The 19,856-nt window shown below is 42.6% G+C and overlaps 1 protein-coding gene across 2 annotated transcripts; it reads left to right on the forward strand.

Moving 5' to 3' along the window:
• The first annotated feature begins 3,979 nt into the window (after nucleotides 1–3,979).
• On the forward strand, nucleotides 3,980–19,431 carry LOC117548431 (NACHT, LRR and PYD domains-containing protein 12-like). Of its 2 annotated transcripts, XM_034219737.1 has the most exons (15): nucleotides 3,980–4,075; nucleotides 7,330–7,436; nucleotides 7,738–7,947; nucleotides 9,295–9,399; nucleotides 9,784–9,862; nucleotides 10,016–10,244; nucleotides 10,385–12,188; nucleotides 12,270–12,443; nucleotides 13,183–13,356; nucleotides 14,102–14,275; nucleotides 15,016–15,189; nucleotides 15,750–15,923; nucleotides 16,073–16,246; nucleotides 18,455–18,501; nucleotides 18,628–19,431. In XM_034219737.1, exons 1-15 carry the CDS (start codon nucleotides 4,010–4,012, stop codon nucleotides 19,206–19,208), a joined length of 4,272 nt encoding a protein of 1,423 aa, XP_034075628.1. In that variant the 5' UTR covers nucleotides 3,980–4,009; the 3' UTR covers nucleotides 19,209–19,431. The 2 variants fall into 2 exon arrangements, with proteins under 2 accessions (XP_034075628.1, XP_034075634.1); XM_034219743.1 differs by lacking the exons at nucleotides 13,183–13,356; nucleotides 14,102–14,275; nucleotides 15,016–15,189; nucleotides 15,750–15,923 and having other exon boundaries at nucleotides 3,985–4,075.
• The last annotated feature ends 425 nt before the right edge of the window (nucleotides 19,432–19,856 follow it).

The following is a 19,856-nucleotide window of genomic DNA, read 5'->3' on the forward strand; positions in this document are numbered from 1 at the left end:
TACATTTTTTCATTTTGACCTGTTTGGCCCTGTTCTCAAAAAACTTTACTCTGACTAATGTGACTCTGGAGGAATGCAAGGGGAAGTGAACACTGAACTCTGCAAAATCATGCACCTAACACGGACTGAAGATGGCTCGGACCCCCCACCCTGGTTCTAATAAATATTTACCCCTGGATGATAGCACCGAGAGATGATAGACTCTCTGGCCGCCTCACAAGTCACTATTTTTGGATACACTCTTTCATTTTCATGCATTTTTTGATGGATGAATTTGAACTTATTTTTTTAACTTTTTGCTCAGTTTCATCCAGTTCTGGCCACCGCGTTGTCTGGAGGATAGGACCGAGATATGACAGACTCTCTGGCCACCTCACAAGTCACTATTGTCGGACCCTTTCTTAGCTTTACTCCGGTTCTATTATTCTTTCCTCCTTTGACCATAAAACCCGTTTCCTGCTGGGCTGCTGCCTGGTTCCGGGACACCCTAAGCCCTCTCTTGGTCGGGGCACCATGAATTGATGCATCGGACCCAATGCTGCCATCACCAGCTCCGCGTTGGGGGTTGTGTATATATATACACACACACATATTACATTACATTACATTACATTGCATTTAGCTGACGCTTTTATCCAAAGCGACTTACAATAAGTACATTCGACCAACAAAATACAAACTTGAAGAAAACAGAATCATAAAGTACATCAGGCTTCATAGAGCAAAAACATTTCAAGTGCTACTCAACTGGCTTTAGATAAGCCAGTCCTTTATTAGTATATAAGTGCTTTGTTAATAATTCTATCGCTCGAAGTGGAGTCGAAAGAGATGAGTTTTCAGTCTGGAAGGTGTGTAAGCTATCTGCTGTCCTGAATTTAATGGGGAGCTCATTCCACCATTTTGGAGCCAGGATAGCAAACCCACGTGTTTCTGCTGATGGGAACTTGGGTCCCCCTCGCAGTGCGGGTGCAGCGAGCTGTTTGGCTGATGCAGAGTGGAGTGCACGTGCTGGGGTGTACGGTTTAACCATGTCCTGGATGTAGGAAGGGCCAGATCCATTCGCAGCATGGTACGCAAGTACCATTGTCTTGAAGTGGATTCTAGCAGATACTGGAAGCCAGTGAAGGGAGCGGAGGAGTGGCGTGGTGTGGGATATTCTATCACTCTTTCCTCTTTGACCATCACACCCAGTTCCAGCTGGGGTGCTGCCTGGTTCTGGGGCACCCTAAGCCCTCTCTTGGTCGGACCAGGTCGACAGGGGACTTATTCTGACTGATCAAAGTGTGTCATATTCGGGCTCCGATGTACACCTTTTTCCTGAATGTGCTTTTTTCCACTTTTTCACATTTTGAAGAGATAAACGGACCAGGGGTCGACAGGGGACTTATGAGTGATGGATTTCGGACACATTTTCTTCCCCTAGTCCCTCGGTTCTTCCACACTGGCGCTTCCCAGGGGCACCAACATGGATGCTTTTCCATCAGCAGCGGGGATGCGCTGTCCTTGGTGCTGACAACAGCCTGTATCTGTGGGATACATGCAAACAAAATAGGACAGAGGTGGAAAAAAGTTAAAGTGCTCGCACCTCCATGCGCACCGTGAGTGCCCGGGGACCCTGACTCAAGCACACTGCCTCAGACAAAAATCCCATGTGCATAACGGCCAGACAAGCTTTCCCCTGGTAACCTAAAACTATGAAAAGTGTCTGAGTGTCTGGGGTTCAGGTGTCTGCAGATGGATGCTTAAGGATGGCCGGGAGACCACCACAAAATCGACCCCCTTTTTAGTCTTACCAGGGGCGCGAGGTTCTAGCGGGTGTGGATGCTGGGTTTAGTCCGAGGGGGTATACTTAAGTGCGGGGGCCCGGGGACTCACGGTGCCCGTGGTTATGGATGTGTGGGTGTTTAGAGGGTCTGCTGGTAGTCAGGAGTCCGCCATGTGAGGCTTGAATAGCGCGCAAGAAGAGGTGAATTTACCATGGGGGCTACCTGTGTGTCTGTGAGTCTCATACCCTGCTAACAGCAGTGACTCTGCTGCCTGCATTTAAACAGATTCAGCAGTTTCTAACAAGACTTTAGCCCTGATCAGAGCCCTCTTCTCTGGGTCAGACAGCGAGATGCATCACCTTGGATCTCTGTATATGTGCCTGTGAGTCCCAGACCCTGCAAACAGCAGTGACTCTGCTGTTTTTATCTTCTTGTACATTTGATGAATTAAATTTGGCCTAAATAGCAATGTATCCGTCCATACTGACGTGAATATGTTCATAACACCAAATGTTTATGCAGTAAAATGTACACTATTTTAAAACAAAAATAATGAGTGCAGGACCCTCTCCACCCGATTTAAAACAGTTTGCCCGACTTTTAACACTAATGTACCCAGGTTTTGAACACTATTCCCGGGTACAAATGTTGCGTGTTCTGGTGAAGGATGAGGTCCCACATGACGTAATTTCTAATGCTTTATTTATTAGTCCAAGGCTAAAATGTTCTTTTACGACTCACGTATCTAAAAACTTCTTTAAAACATCCCAGCTAGAAACGTTTGGTTCTAAAAACATTCTGAGAATGTTACCATTCACTGTTCTAGGAATATTTTCAGCGGGACGTTTTCTTTTGGTTCCCAGAATGTTCTTCTGAAAGGTCGGATAACGTTCTTTAAATGCTTGAAAACGTTTTCAGCTGCAAGTTAGATTTTTTTATGTTGCCAGAGTGTTATTATTTTAGAGAAGGATAACGTGCTTTATCGTTACGATTTATCAGAAGTCTTTTTTCTTTTCTTTTTTTAAATGCGACCTGCAGCTAGTACAAGTCACTGTCGGTGTCACATGTACTGGAGGGGACACAGAATCAGACTCGGAATCAGCTGTGAAAGTAACGTTTTGGGGGGAGACACACAGTAGAAACAAACACATACAAACACTAACAGGGATTTCAGGGACGGGCAGTGACAGTCGGTCCGTTCTTCTATATGTCTTTCGGTCTCAAATCTAAAGGATGCAATAACGATTTTTATCCAATATGCATAAACATAAACATACATATATCTGGAACGCTATTTGTTGTTTGTTTATATCACGCAGTCTGTTCTTCTTCTCTCTGTGTATCACGCAGTCTGTCTTCTGGTTGCCTCTTTTGAATGACGAACACACACTACCGCTGCCTGCTGGTAAGGAGAGTTATTGCCACTCACGCATGCGCGTTTCGTACGTGCTTCTTGGCCGTCGGCTGAAGTCTTTGCGGTGTGTTCCAGAGCGACTGTTGGCCAAGACGCAGAGACGTGAGGCTACGCAACAGTCAGGAGTCCGTCTGTGTCAGTTCTTTGGTGTCAGCTTGGAGTGTCCGGGCCGTAAGAGTCAGAAAGTTGACAATCCCCAGCATGACAAAGTGAACTTTGGTGTGAGGCAATAGGCACGGAAATGTGGGTGAGATGGTGGAGATAACACACTTTGGAAGGGCGGTCGAGAGGGAAATGAGAGTGAGATACCTGTACTCATCTCAGAGGTACATGTTGTACTTTTTACTGGACTACACTTATCTGACAGCTGCGGTTACTTTACAAATGAAAAACCAGATCACCAAAGAGCAGTGATGAGATCAGTTTGTGTTGTTTTCATTAACTTATTTATTCAAGCTGTGTCCAGGAAGCAGAACTTTCCACAACAGAGGCTGCAAAGAGTCCAATCTGACATTATTCTGCAAAATTAAACAAATGTAATAACTTCCTGCTTTGATAAAAGGCACTGCAGGTTAGAGGAGCAGGAAACTCTGTTAAAGATCCCTTCCCGACTATATTCACAAACACATGTGATCCTGTGAACGCAGCACAGACTGAGACTCGTCCAACCAGTCGGACTGCTAACTGTAAAAAGTGAGGTGATGACTCACACACACACACACTCACACACACACACACACACACACACACACACACACACACACACACACACACACACACACACACACACACACTCAGGATAGGAAGCGCCTTCACTTCACTTCGTCTGATGGACGCTGAAGTTGATGAAGCTCAGACGAGGCTGCTACTGATGAATCTCACGGCTAACAGTTCAGTAAGTAGAGCTGTGATTGGTTGACATGACGTTGTTGATTGTTTTTGTCGCAGAAACGCTTGAGTTGATGAACGTGTGATTGTTTAAAGCTGGGAAACAAGATGGCCTCCTAGCTGTGAGAGCAGAGAGAGAGTGCAGGTTAGTTTAAAGAGTTCCCTGTGAGGAGGAAGAGGAGTTCAGGCTGATGGGGGTCAGTCTGTCAGGAGGGCTACTGATGTGGAGGGGGAGGCAGAAGGAGGGCACTAGGACCCAGCAGCCATCAGAGAGCTCACCTGGGCCTTTGCTCCTGAAACACCTGAGAGACTCTGGCTGCGTTTCATTGGTCGATCAACACGCCCTCCTGACCCCCCCTCAGGAACTCTGCTCTAAAGTCTAAACAGTGAAGTTCAAATGTCTTAATGCAGTTTTCTCACCTTGTTACTACATGTGTCCTGATCATGAAGAAGTGCACTTGTACTAGACTGTAAAGTTACAACATGTACTTTCAGCCAATATCTGTATCTGCTGTACTGCTCCTTCATACTTCCATACATGATGTATTGTGTGGAAGTTTTGGGGGAACACATATAAAACAAATACACATCCTATCTTCATCCTGCAAAAAGAGCCATACGAGTTATACATAAAACTACGCACAGAGAACCAACAAATACATTGTTCATCAAACTAAAAACACTAAATCTACACGACCTGGTTGACAATAAAACTATTCAAATTATGTTCAAAACCGCAAATCAACAATTACCTCATAACATCCAGGGACTTTTCACACGGAGAGAAAGCATGCACATGTGAGAGGAAACTGCATTTTCTCCCTTGAAAAAGAGATCTATGACCTCAAGGGATCAATCTGGTTAAATAAAGGTTTGAAATTAAATTAAATGTTCAAAAAACCACCCGTACGAACAAATGCCAAACTTCGTTGCATCTCATCAAGAGGTGTTAGTCTGTGGAATAACTGCAACGATGCACTGAAATATTGTACAAGTCTATCTAAACTGAAAGTATTGTTTAGGAGCCAAATCATTAATGGTTATGAACAGGACCTGTAAAATCCCATTTGTTGTTATTTCTAGTAAATGTAAAAGTAATTTCTTTCTGATTTGTTTTGTAAAAAAAACAAAAAGCAAACAAATTAACAAAACATGTCGCTGATGACGATGATAAATTTGAACATGACAGAGACTATCTTAGAATACTTGAGAATTATTATTGGTTTTTTTTGTTATTATTTGTTTTTTTTGTACTTTCTTATAATTATTAATTTGAGTGAGAAAAAAAAGGGAAAAAAGAGAATATAAATATTATTGTTGTATGTTTTTTGTGTCTGACATGTTCAATAAACTGACTTAAAACAAATATATATAATATATATTCTATAAACTCTCATTTAACGGGAACTGTTTCACTACTTTGACTGACTTTCAACATATTTCTAAGTTTCTCTGTTTTCACAGAGCACATTAAGGTTTTAGTTTCTGATGAAACTATGAGAGACTCTTTCTCTGTTGTAATTTTCTCTTTATGTGTTCTGTGTTAAACACCATTTTGTTTCTTAGTGTTCACTGTAAAAAAAAAAACTCAAGTCCAAACACGTCAACAAACGAAAAGAAAAGGTGTGTTCAATTCAGTCGGGAAGCTCAAATATTTCTGCAGAAAAAGAGATCATTGATCTCAATGGGATTTTACTTTTTATTTTGAATTTAATTTAATTTAATTGAAATATGGGCCACACATAAAAGCTAAAGGTGGAGGAGGAGGAGGAGGAGGAGGAGGAGGAGGAGGAGGAGGAGGAGGAGGAGGAGGAGGAGGAGGAGGAGGAGGAGGAGGAGGAGGAGGAGGACGACCTCCAGTGGTCACTCTGAGGAACTGCAGCTGGTTTCTGGTTTCTCTCAGAGGAGGACGAAGGACTCAGATCTTTAGTTTCAGAAACATTAGTGAAACCACAGTGTGATAATAATCTGTTTCAGGTCCTCTATTCAACACTTCACTAAAGTACAAGTTTAAACATCAACATATACTTAAAGTACAAAAGTAAAAGTACTCATTCTGCACCAGTTCATAATAATATGAGTCACATCATTGAATAATAATAATGAATGAATCCGTCTGTTCACTTTAATGTTACAGCTGGTGAAGGAGGAGCTTTTTTAAATAAAGGTCATATACAGAACATTGTGCCTCATGATTTTCACCAAGGAATCATATTTTAATATATAGTTAAGGCAGGATAATTTGGTGATTATATTTAGTGTTATTAATCTAGATCTGAAACTTTTACACAACATGTTCTTAACGTAAGTTATCACTTAAATGGACTGCCGAAAAAGTACAATACTTGCTTCTAGGATGTAGAAAGGTAGAAGTATAAAGTAGCAGGTAATGAAGTGAACTAAAGTACAGAAAAGCTGAACTGAAGTACAACACCTGAGTCAAGGTGCAGCAGTGAAATCCTCCATCAGCTCCATCTGGTGGAGCTTCCTCGGCTCTGATTGGTCCTCACCACTGACTCAGGACAACAAGCAGACTCTTCTCTGTCCAATCACAAACCACTAGTGTGTTCCTTTATTAAAGGAAATACAATAATACAGAACATATATATTTGTTGTTCTTTTTTTTAAATAATCAATAACTTTATTTTCGTCATCTTTATTTTGTACCCTCCAAATCTTCTGCTCTGAACTCCAAACACAGTTTCCTGTTGGCTGTTTAAAATATATGAACCTCTGAAACAGAGGAAGATTGTAAGGCTTGCTGAGCTCTTCAGAGTCCGTCCAATAGAAGAGATCTGCATCGAAAGGCCAAGAATAATCCACATGAAGGATATTCCTGAAGTCTTCAAACCGTCCTGAAGACCACCGAGCATTGAGAGGGTCTTTAAGACGCTGCAGCTCAAAGAGCCAACAACATGGGAACTGTCTCATGTGTTTAGTTTGGAGGTGTGTGAGCTCTGTGTCCTGATGAGATAATGTGTGGTTCTCCAGCAGGTGGTTGTGTGTGTGTGTGTGTGTGTGTGTGTGTGTGTGTGTGTGTGTGTGTGTGTGTGTGTGTGTGTGTGTGTGTGTGTGTGTGTGTGTGTGTGTGTGTGTGTGTGTGTGTGTGTGTGTGTGTGTGTGTGAAGGTGTGAGCTCTGTGTCCTGATGAGATAATGTGTGGTTCTCCAGCAGGTGGTTGTGTGTGTGTGTGTGTGTGTGTGTGTGTGTGTGTGAAGGTGTGAGCTCTGTGTCCTGATGAGATAATGTGTGGTTCTCCAGCAGGTGGTTGTGTGTGTGTGTGAAGGTGTGAGCTCTGCTATGAATCCCTGTGAGGACACCGAACCCGCTCTGAGTGGGGACCCTGAACGCCTCACCAAAGCTCAGAGGTGAGATGAAGACCTCTGACTGTCCTCTTCTCCAGAGCTCAGCAGGCATTATTCACACTCAAAGCTCTGTGTGTGTGTGTGTGGGTGTGTGTGTGTGTGTGTGTGTGTTGTGTGTGTGTGTGTGTGTGTGTGTGTGTGTGTGTGTGTATGTGTGTGTGTGTGTGTGTGTGTGTGTGTGTGTGTGTGTGTGTGTGTGTGTGTGTGTGTGTGTGTGTGTGTGTGTGTGTGTGTGTGTGTGTGTGTGTGTGTGTGTGTGGTGTGTGTGTGTGTGTGTGTGTGTGTGTGTGTGTGTGTGTTGAAGCCCAGAGCAGCAGCATGGACCTGGACCTGGACCTGGACCTGGACCTGGACCTGGACCTGGACCTGGACCTGGACCTGGACCTGGACCTGGACCTGGACCTGGACCTGGACCTGGACCTGGACCTGGACCTGGACCCAGCTGTGTGTCCATGACGAGTAACCAGTCTATCGGTGCACCAATCTATTTTAAAGGCCGCCCTTCAGAGACAGAGTAAGTGGACGTCATGTGACTTCATTATATCAGCAGCAGTAGAAAACATGTTGTTACTGAAGAACAGAGACTTCTTATCGAAGCTGAGGGAGGGTCTACCAAGGTGTGTTCAGCCTGAAGCCAGAGTTTAACGTGTCAGACAGGCTCGATAAAAGAAGCCTTCTATACCATAGCAGGTAGCATATTTAAAGCACTGTTTAAACAATAAATACAGTTCATTTTGTCCACAAACTAAAGTGATCTTTCATCATTAAGGTACAGTTTCAGACCTACATGCTGTAGAACGAGCAGATATCACATTAGGAATACATGGGAGGCAATGAGAGCATTGGGTAGTCAAATAAATACATGACTTCATTCACCACAGTACCCTCTTGGATGTGCCGTCTTCTCTGTCTTTGTGGCTCATATATTGGTGTTCTACTGCAGATCAGTAAAATAGTGAATACTGAAAAAGAAAAAGGTGGCAGGAGAAAACCAAACCTGCTGAGATCCAATCAAACAGCTCCGTACTCGAGGTCGGACAGGCTCACCAAATCAATATATTCTTAAGTATTCTGATGAAACAGGGTAAATATATCTGTCTCTGTTGTCACACTTACTGAGAAAATCACGCAGGTACTTTCTTATAAATACGTGGGTGTCCTGACAGACCCTTCTCTTCTAGAAAGACCACATTGAATATATCTGCTAAAGGACAAAACAAATAATAGAGACTAGAGAGTAGATACATTCTCGTTTTATTTATCTGTGATTTTACTACACGGTACAGTTGTTTGTCCACCGCTTTAAAAAGAGAATCTGCTCAAAGGTCGTAGGTCAACATTTGAGAGCCTCTCTGAATCAGCCTACCATCACAACCTTTAGAGGCGGGCCAACCCCATTATCTCTGACCCAACCATGATTATGTAATGAGTGAAATCCCAGGTCAGATGAACATGGTGTCTTCAGTGACTGTGTTGTTATGGTAAATATCTGTTTCTTGTCTTGATGTTTGTCCTCGTTGACGTTGCTAATGGAGCTACTGTGATGCCAGAAGCATGTCAGACTTGATCTGATAATAAAGTATTGTCATGTTGTTATATGGTGCTCTGAGCTCTGATCTGACTGTATAAGTGTTAGAGTGATGGAGACTAGGAGAGGTTTTAAGTGTTTGAGGATCATTATGTGCGTACCTGTCTAAGGACTGCAGATAGCAATGATCTTAATCTGGCATAACTCATCCCTTCTTTGAGATTCATGTATTTATATGTATGGTCCCTGTTTATTAAACACATGATAATATGAATAGTATTTTAGACCATTGTGACGGTCCAGATTCCTAACTGTTTCTTTCTCATGTTTCAGGAGGAGCCTGGAGGAACCTGAGCCCAGCTGTGTGTCCATGAAGAGTGACTGGTCTATGGGGGAACCTATTCGCTTCAAAGATGGACAACACTCTGTTGGTCAAAGGTGAGGATTGAAAGTTGATAACCCCTTCATGGTACCTGCTGCTCTGCTTTCAGGTTTCATTGACCCAGCTAAGAAAGTGTGGCTCTGTTGAATGTTCTTGGTGAGACACTTCTCTGGTTCCTTTATAATAAAAGCAGCTTTGAGCATTTATAAGGCGTATCAGGTTTTAAAGCTTTAAGCACCATAAACACCGTGACAAACTCCTCGTCTGTGTGAATCAACTTGGCAATACACCTGTTTCTGAATCTGATGAAGGTTTCTTTAAATAAAGAAATAAAGGTCTTGTTTACCTTCAGTGTTTCTCATCTGAGTTATATTTATTTCCTTACCACCACTGAAACATATCAGAGATAATGTGAGTTATCTCTTCATGATTCCTCACAGAGAGGACCAGCAGAGCTCAGAGGCTCCCAGAGGTCAGTCTGCCCAGCAGCATCAGACACAGCTGGACTCCACATTTATGGTCTGTACATGAACTACAGCTACTCTACATCTGTTCTGCTCACAGTCAACTCCATGATGCACTTTGTAGATCAGTGGATGGTCAGTCTGTCCAACATGGATCTGATGTTTGGTGACTTTAGTTTGATTGTGTTGTTCATGTATTCTGTTCCAGCTGCTGGAGGACAACATCATCACTTTTGTGAAGAACGAGCTGAAGAAGTTCCAGAAGGCTCTGAGTTCAGATTACCCAGAATGCTTAGAGAGCCAGAGGGAGGATGAGGAGGTGTTGGACGGTGAGGATGAAGAGCAGAGGAGGAGCAGCAGAGAGGCATTTCTGAACATCTCTCTGCACTTCCTGAGGAGCATGAAGCAGGAGGAGCTGGCTGACCGTCTGCAGAGCAGTAAGAGGGTTTCTAGAAAGATTTAACAAGCTGGATAAATGTTGACTAAAGTCTCAAGAGAGGGGGAAAAAAAGATTTGGCTTCTCATTCTTTAAGGATTCCTTTGACTCATTGATCTGCTTTGTTGTGTGTTCATTCAGGACTAATTACTGGAGTGTGTCAGCGTAAACTTAAGTCTAACCTGCAGAAGAGGTTCCAGTGTGTGTTTGAGGGCATTGCTAAAGCAGGAAACCCAACCCTTCTGAACCAGATCTACACAGAGCTCTACATCACAGAGGGGGGGTCTGCAGAGGTCAATGATGAACATGAGGTCAGACAGATTGAAACAGCATCCAGGAAACCAGTCAGACCAGAAACAACCATCAGACAAGAAGACCTCTTTAAAGCCTCACCTGGAAGAGATGCACCAATCAGAGCAGTGCTGACAAAGGGAGTGGCTGGCATTGGGAAAACAGTCTTAACACAGAAGTTCACTCTGGACTGGGCTGAAGGCAAAGCCAACCAGGACATCCAGTTCACATTTCCATTCACCTTCAGAGAGCTGAACGTGGTGAGAGAGAACAAGTACAGCTTGGTGGAACTTGTTCATCACTTCTTCTCTGAAACCAGAGACGCAGGAATCTGCAGGTTCGATCAGTTCCTGGTCGTGTTCATCTTTGACGGTCTGGATGAGTGTCGACTTCCTCTGGACTTCCTCAACACTGAGATCCTGACTGATGTCACAGAGTCCACCTCAGTGGATGTGCTGCTGACAAACCTCATCAGGGGGAAGCTGCTTCCCTCTGCTCGCCTCTGGATAACCACACGACCTGCAGCAGCCAATCAGATCCCTCCTGAGTGTGTGGACATGGTGACAGAGGTCCGAGGGTTCACTGACCCACAGAAGGAGGAGTACTTCAGGAAGAGATTCAGAGATCAGGAGCAGGCCGGCACCATCATCTCCCACATCAAGACCTCACGAAGCCTCCACATCATGTGCCACATCCCAGTCTTCTGCTGGATCTCTGCTTCAGTTCTGGAGGAGGTGTTGAAAACCAGAGAGGGAGGAGAGCTGCCCAAGACCCTGACTGAGATGTACATCCACTTCCTGGTGGTTCAGTCCAAAGTGAAGAACGTCAAGTATGATGGAGGAGCTGAGACAGATCCACACTGGAGTCCAGAGAGCAGGAAGATGATGGAGGCTCTGGGGAAACTGGCTTTTGAGCAGCTGCAGAAAGGCAACCTGATCTTCTATGAGTCCGACCTGACAGAGTGTGGCATCGCTATCAGAGCAGCCTCAGTGTACTCAGGAGTGTTCACACAGGTCTTTAGAGAGGAGAGAGGACTGTACCAGGACAAGGTGTTCTGCTTCGTCCATCTGAGCGTTCAGGAGTTTCTGGCTGCTCTTCATGTCCATCGAAAATATATCAACTCTCGTATCAACCTGCTGTCAGAAGAACCAACAACCTCCAGGCTGCCTAAAGTCTTCAGAGTCAAACCTAAACTCTCACATCTCTACCAGAGTGCTGTGGACCAGGCCTTACAGAGTCCAAATGGACACCTGGACTTGTTCCTCCGCTTCCTCCTGGGTCTTTCACTGGAGACCAATCAGAAACTCCTACGTGGTCTGCTGACAGAAACAGGAAGTAGCTCAAAGACCAACAAGAAAACAGTCCAGTACATCAAGAAGAAGATGGATGAGGATCTGTCTCCAGAGAGAAGCATCAACCTGTTCCACTGTCTGAATGAACTGAATGATCGTTCTCTAGTGGAGCAGATCCAACAGTCCCTGAGTTCAGGAAGTCTCTCCACAGATAATCTGTCTCCTGCTCAGTGGTCAGCTCTGGTCTTCATCTTACTGTCATCAGAAGAAGATCTGGACGTGTTTGACCTGAAGAAATACTCTGCTTCAGAGGAGGCTCTTCTGAGGCTGCTGCCAGTGGTCAAAGCCTCCAGGAAGGCTCTGTAAGTACAGAAACATTCATATATCATGACTTAAATATTCTGTTCATTATTTTAACATATTGCTTGTTTTCTCTTTATCAGACTGAGTGTCTGTAAGCTGTCAGAGAGAAGCTGTGCAGCTCTGTCCTCAGTCCTCAGCTCCCAGTCCTCTAGTCTGAGAGAGCTGGACCTGAGTAACAACGACCTGCAGGATTCAGGAGTGAAGCTGCTGTCTGCTGGACTGGAGAGTCCACACTGTACTCTGGAGACTCTCAGGTCAGGATTCATCAAAATATGAAGCTACTTTCTAATATATATATATATATTGTTATATATAATGTAGCCCAGAGAGGAAATAGGCAAGTACCAATGGGAGGGTTAAAGCTTCGATCCCCACTCCCTACAGTTAACATGTTGAAATATCCTTGGGCAAGATACTTCACCCCAAATTGCTCTTCTATACATGGTGTTGCAGTGTATCTTAGTCGCTTCAGTAAAAGCAAAAGCTAGAATAACATGTATGAATACTGGATGATCTGGGTTTCAGATTGTATAAACCCCTTTTTGACCATAAAGTTCCAGGAACTAGAAAACCAGAGGACCTGAAGTGGGTGCATGAATCCATTTTGTGTGTTTTTGTTTGGATGAGATTTTTACGTTTACCGTACTCAAACTATTTTTTCACCCAGTTGTGTTGTTCCATTTTTAGACTCTGTGTAACATCATTTAGTATATGTTATATTAGTTCTATTTAGCCCAGAAAGATACATCATATGCACTCCTTATTCACTTGAGATTTTTGCAATTTAGTTGTACAAAAAAAATCCAATTATTATGCAAAATGATCTCGATCAGTTCAAATAATTGCTTTCAGGGGATCACGTTATGAATACAACAGACCAAAGGTCACACTTTGTTTCTCCAATATGTGGTTTTATGATCATTAGGTTTGATTACTTTAATAATGCAAAGGGTGAATGGAGAGGTTTTTATTTCTATTATTTTGTCTCCTCAGACTGAGTGTCTGTAAGCTGTCAGAGAGAAGCTGTGCAGCTCTGTCCTCAGTCCTCAGCTCCCAGTCCTCTAGTCTGAGAGAGCTGGACCTGAGTAACAACGACCTGCAGGATTCAGGAGTGAAGCTGCTGTCTGCTGGACTGGAGAGTCCACACTGTACTCTGGAGTCTCTCAGGTCAGGATTTATCAAAATATGAAGCTACTTTCTAATATATATATATATATATATATTGTTATATATAATGTAGCCCAGAGAGGAAATAGGCAAGTACCAATGGGAGGGTTAAAGCTTCGATCCCCACTCCCTACAGTTAACATGTTGAAATATCCTTGGGCAAGATACTTCACCCCAAATTGCTCTTCTCAACATGGTGTTGCAGTGTATCTTAGTCGCTTCAGTAAAAGCAAAAGCTAGAATAACATGTATGAATACTGGATGATCTGGATTTCAGATTGTATAAACCCCTTTTTGACCATAAAGTTCCAGGAACTAGAAAACCAGAGGACCTGAAGTGGGTGCATGAATCCATTTTGTGTGTTTTTGTTTGGATGAGATTTTTACGTTTACCGTACTCAAACTATTTTTTCACCCAGTTGTGTTGTTCCATTTTTAGACTCTGTGTAACATCATTTAGTATATGTTATATTAGTTCTATTTAGCCCAGAAAGATACATCATATGCACTCCTTATTCACTTGAGATTTTTGCAATTTAGTTGTACAAAAAAAATCCAATTATTATGCAAAATGATCTCGATCAGTTCAAATAATTGCTTTCAGGGGATCACGTTATGAATACAACAGACCAAAGGTCACACTTTGTTTCTCCAATATGTGGTTTTATGATCATTAGGTTTGATTACTTTAATAATGCAAAGGGTGAATGGAGAGGTTTTTATTTCTATTATTTTGTCTCCTCAGACTGAGTGTCTGTAAGCTGTCAGAGAGAAGCTGTGCAGCTCTGTCCTCAGTCCTCAGCTCCCAGTCCTCTAGTCTGAGAGAGCTGGACCTGAGTAACAACGACCTGCAGGATTCAGGAGTGAAGCTGCTGTCTGCTGGACTGGAGAGTCCACACTGTACTCTGGAGTCTCTCAGGTCAGGATTTATCAAAATATGAAGCTACTTTCTAATATATATATATATATATATTGTTATATATAATGTAGCCCAGAGAGGAAATAGGCAAGTACCAATGGGAGGGTTAAAGCTTCGATCCCCACTCCCTACAGTTAACATGTTGAAATATCCTTGGGCAAGATACTTCACCCCAAATTGCTCTTCTCAACATGGTGTTGCAGTGTATCTTAGTCGCTTCAGTAAAAGCAAAAGCTAGAATAACATGTATGAATACTGGATGATCTGGATTTCAGATTGTATAAACCCCTTTTTGACCATAAAGTTCCAGGAACTAGAAAACCAGAGGACCTGAAGTGGGTGCATGAATCCATTTTGTGTGTTTTTGTTTGGATGAGATTTTTACGTTTACCGTACTCAAACTATTTTTTCACCCAGTTGTGTTTTCAATTTTTAGACCCTGTGTAACATCATTTAGTATATGTTATATTAGTTCTATTTAGCCCAGAAAGATACATCATATGCACTCCTTATTCACTTGAGATTTGTTCTATATATTTTACATTTAAATCCAATTATTATGCAAAATGATCTCGATCAGTTCAAATAATTGCTTTCAGGGGATTACGTTATTAATACAACAGACCAAAGGTCACACTTTGTCTCTCCAATATGTGGTTTTATGATCATTATGTTTGATTATTCCAATAATGCAAAGGGTGAATGGAGAGGTTTTTATTTATATGTGTATGTCTCCTCAGACTGAGTGTCTGTGAGCTGTCAGGGAGAAGCTGTGCAGCTCTGTCCTCAGTCCTCAGCTCCCAGTCCTCTAGTCTGAGAGAGCTGGACCTGAGTAACAACGACCTGCAGGATTCAGGAGTGAAGCTGCTGTCTGCTGGACTGGAGAGTCCACACTGTACTCTGGAGACTCTCAGGTCAGATTAGTTATTTTTTCTTAAATTATTTTAAATGTATATCTTTCTCACTCAGTATTCTTCACCACTGCTCTCTCTCTCTCTCTCTCTCTCTCTCTCTCTCTCTCTCTCTACTATTCTTCTCTCCCTACTCGATCTCCTCTAGCTCTCTCTCTTCTCTCTCGCTCTCTCTACTCTCATCTCTCTCTCCTCTCTATCTATCTCTCTCTCTATCTCTCTCTCTCATTCTCTCATTCTGCTCGTTTACAAACTCCTTCTTTCTCTATCTCTTTTTAAATCAGTCAGGTAACCAAAAGCAAAGTCTTCTTTTATATTAAACATCAATAAAATACAGTTGATGTAAAACACTCATCCTGTTAATCAGACTTTGATTGGAAAAGCAATAATTAATGCCAGTGTGGAGAAGAGACGACAGTATATCATCACATTGGCCCCACAGATGTTAAGCAGTAAACTCTTACTCATTTGCAATAAGGAAAAATGTGCGATAAGGCAGTCATTAATGAAAAAGAACACCCTGAAGTAATTGTTTTAACATATTGCTTGTTTTCTCTCCTCAGACTGAGTGTCTGTAAGCTGTCAGAGAGAAGCTGTGAAGCTCTGTCCTCAGTCCTCAGCTCCCAGTCCTCTAGTCTGAGAGATCTGGACCTGAGTAACAACGACCTGCAGGATTCAGGAGTGAAGCTGCTGTCTGCTGGACTGGAGAGTCCACACTGTACTCTGGAGACTCTCAGGTCAGAGTTCATCAACATGTTAAACTTATAGCCAGTTAAATTGCGATGTACATTAATGATGGATGAACTCATAACCTTTTGTTGCATCTGCTTCAATAACATTTGTTATTGGTTTTTTTACTCTCTTGTTTGAACTCGTGTGTGTTCAGGCTGTCATGCTGTCTGGTCTCAGAGGAAGGCTGTGTTTCTCTGGCTTCAGCTCTGAGATCCAACCCCTCCCATCTGAGAGAGCTGGACCTGAGCTACAATCATCCAGGAGACTCAGGAGAGAAGCTGCTGTCTGCTGGACTGGAGGATCCTCTCTGGAGACTGGACACGCTCAGGTATTATAAACATATACAGTGGAGGAAATAAGTATTTGACCCCCTGCAGATATTTTCAGTTTGCCCAAAGACAAATACATTAACAGTCTATCATGTTAATGGTAGGTTTATATAAACATTGAGAGTAAGAATATCAAAAAGAAAATCCAGAAATTGACATTATATAAAATATAAAAATGTATTTGCATTTAACTGTGGGAAATAAGTATTTGATCAACAAACAAGGATTCTGGCTCCCACAGACAAATGATTCATCTTCCTTTAAAAAAGTACTCCTGATATCAACTTGTTAGCTGTATAAAAGACACCTGTCCACAGAATCAATCAATCAGATTCCAACCTCTCCACCATGGGCGAGACTAAAGAGCTGTCTAAGGACCTCAGGGTGAGATTGTAGACCTGCACCAGGCTGGGATCGGCTAAAAGACACCAGAAAGCAGCTCGGTGAGAAGGAGACAACTGTTGGTGCCATTATTCAGAAGAATAATGTGTGTGTTTCTAATTGGAAGAATCACAAATTGAGCGTCAATGGCCCTCGGTCTGGGCTCCACACAGGATCTGGCTCCGTGGGGTTTTGATGATCATGAGAAAGGTGAGGGATCAGCCAAGAACTACACGGAGGAACTTGTTAATGATCTCAAGGCAGCTGGGACCACAGTCACCAAGACACCTATTGGTAACACACTACACCATAATGGATCAAACCCTGCAGCGGCTGAAGGCCCCCTGCTCAAGAAGAACATCAAAGGCCCGTCTGAAATTTGACACAAAAAAAAATGGGTCTTCCAGCAGGACAAGGACCCTAAACATTCGGCCAAGGCAACACAGGAGTGTCTAAAGAAGAAGCACATTGAGGTGAGGGAGGGTCCTAGCTAGTCTCCAGACCTTAATCCCATAGAGAATCTGTGGAGGGAGCTGAAGCTTCCAGAGGCCAAGCATCAGCCTCAACACCTGCAGCATTTGGATCTTCAGAGAGGAGTGGACCAACATCCTTCCTGAGATGTGCACAGACCTGGAGACCAACAAGAAGCGTCTGACCTCTGTGTGACCTCTGTGTGACCTCTGTGTGACCTCTGTGTGTCCTCTGTGTGACCTCTGTGTTACCTCTGTGTGACCTCTGTGTGACCTCTGTGTGACGTCTTGTGTGTCCTCTGTGTGACCTCTGTGTGACCTCTGTGTGACGTCTTGTGTGTCCTCTGTGTGACCTCTGTGTGACCTCTGTGTGTCCAACCAGGGTTTCTCCACCAAGTCCTAACACATGTTCTGCAAGGGGATCAAATACTTATTTCACTCAGTTTAATGCAAATACATTTTTATCTTTTATATAATGTACATTTCTGGATGTTCTTATTGATATTCTTTCTCTCACTGTTTGTATAAACCTACCATTAAAATGACAGACTGGTCATTTCTTTGTGGGTAAACGTAGAAAGTCTGCAGGGAATCAAACACGTCTCTCCTCCACTGTGTGTATGCCAAGACAAAAACATTGAAGGGAACTGAAGACAGTGGATAAGACTCAGGCAGCAGCTCTGTGTTTGCAGAGAAGACACCACAACAAGAAATACATCTTTATCATTTTAGATTCTGATCTCGATTTCAATGCTCATTTTAATTTGCTGACCAAAACTGCTTTTATCATTTTGGCTTTAGAGTCAAAATCCATCCACCAACCTAAACACAGCAGAGATCACCCACTCCTGATGGACCCGATCTGCACTGGCTCCTGTATCTGAATAGATTCTGAAGTGCTTCTTCTATTTCTAAAGCACTAAATGGCCCCTCCCTCTTTTAGAAACAACGAGGAACTATCAGATGTCCTGTGAATTCATCATGATAATAATAAAGTATGTGTAAAGCAGCTTTCACTGCTCAAAGCAAACCCAAAGTGCGTTGCATGAAAGGTGCTTTTAAATAAAGTGCATGTATTTCCCTCTTCAGGTTCCAGGTAGAAACACTCATTGACTGCTGCTAGCAGATGCTGAGGGAACACTAACTGAACACTGATCAACTCTGACATCTTATTCTCTGATCAATAATCATTGAAGTTAATGAGCTTTATTTATCGGCTAATAAGATGTTTGACTGATCTAAAATGATACCGTGAACATGAAGGTTCATCTGTGGAGAATAACAAAGCTCTGAGTGTGAGAGTGATGTAATGTCCATGTTTCCATGCTGCTCTGACCCCCCCCCCCCTTCTTTCAGGATGGAGCCTGCTGGAGTCCGATGGCTGAGACCCGGTCTGAGGAAGTGTGAGTGTGGTTTAATTTGATTCATGAAAACAAAGCAGCCACCATCTTCAAATGTAACCTTCATCATCAAAGTGTCAATAAATGAACAGCTGATAGATTAATAACTGCTGCTGTTCCTCTCCTCAGATTCCTGTGAACTCTCACTCGACACAAACACAGCTCACAGGAACCTCAAACTGTCTGAGGACAACAGGAAGGTGACATGTGTGGAGGAGGAGCAGCCATATCCTGATCATCCAGAGAGGTTTGACTCCTGGTATCAGCTGATGTGCAGAGAAGCTCTGACTGGTCGCTGTTACTGGGAGGTCGAGTGGAGAGGAGGGTTTTATATATCAGTGACTTACAGAGGAATCAGCAGGAGAGGAGTCAGAGATAACTGTAGGTTTGGAGGGAATGATCAGTCCTGGAGTCTGAGATGCTTTGATGGTCTTTACTCTGTCTGTCACAATAACAAAGTAACACACATCATCCCCTCCTCCTCCACCTCCTCCTCCTCCTCCTCTTCCTCTTCCTCCTCCTCCTCCTCCTCCTCCTCCTCTGGTAGAGTAGCAGTGTATCTGGATCATCCTGCTGGCTCTCTCTCCTTCTACAGAGTCTCCTCTGACAGACTGATCCACCTCCACACCCTCAGAACCACATTCACTGAACCTCTTTATGCTGGGTTCTGGTTCAGCTCTGGTTCCTCAGCGTCTCTGGTTCCTCTGTAGGAGGAAGAGTCTCCTCCTGTTCCAGAGACTTCCTCCCTGCTGCCAAGATAGTTCAGTCTGTTCAGGATCACAGCTGATAAATAATTGTAACCGTGGTGTACTTATATACGTATTTGAATATACAGTCTACTCTTTTCACTTTATCTGCACTTTACTTCTTTTGATGTAATAATGTAGATTTCCACTTTTTGGGACGAATAAAGGAATTCTGATTCTGAAAATATGCTTTTGCTTCAGATTCAATATCTTCACTGTGATTCAGGAAAGTGCTACAAACATCACTTCACACACAAATACAGATAGAAATCAAACGCATGTAAATACAGAAAATGAAATAAGATTTAAAGAAAATAAAACCTCTCTGAAACGGGAGCGCTCTCTGAGCTTTCATTTTGGTTTTTTTGGCGAGAGAGATTTAGTTTAACCGTATGACGAATAAATGAATAATAATTATTATAATAATAAAAATAATAATAATAATTAAATAGAAATACTATAAAAAAACATCACAATTATAATAGTAAGAAATAATAATACAAACATAATAATAAACACTAAAATTAAAACAATTAAAAATAAATAAAACAAGATAGTGATAAAAATACAAATTAAATACATTTAAATAGAAAGACTTTTAAACAAATATTG

Source organism: Gymnodraco acuticeps, unplaced genomic scaffold (genome assembly GCF_902827175.1).
Source record: "Gymnodraco acuticeps unplaced genomic scaffold, fGymAcu1.1, whole genome shotgun sequence".
Lineage (NCBI taxonomy): Eukaryota > Metazoa > Chordata > Actinopteri > Perciformes > Bathydraconidae > Gymnodraco > Gymnodraco acuticeps.

What these genes read in the sequence shown, in the direction of transcription:
- LOC117548431 (XM_034219737.1), top strand. Translation starts at nt 4,010, where the DNA reads ATGGACGCTGAAGTTGATGAAGCTCAGACGAGGCTGCTACTGATGAAT. An exon ending in AGCTGGACTCCACATTTATG is followed by an intron (nt 9,863 to 10,015) that starts GTCTGTACATGA and finishes ATTCTGTTCCAG; the next exon opens with CTGCTGGAGGACAACATCAT. An exon ending in TGTACTCTGGAGACTCTCAG is followed by an intron (nt 15,190 to 15,749) that starts GTCAGATTAGTT and finishes TTCTCTCCTCAG; the next exon opens with ACTGAGTGTCTGTAAGCTGT.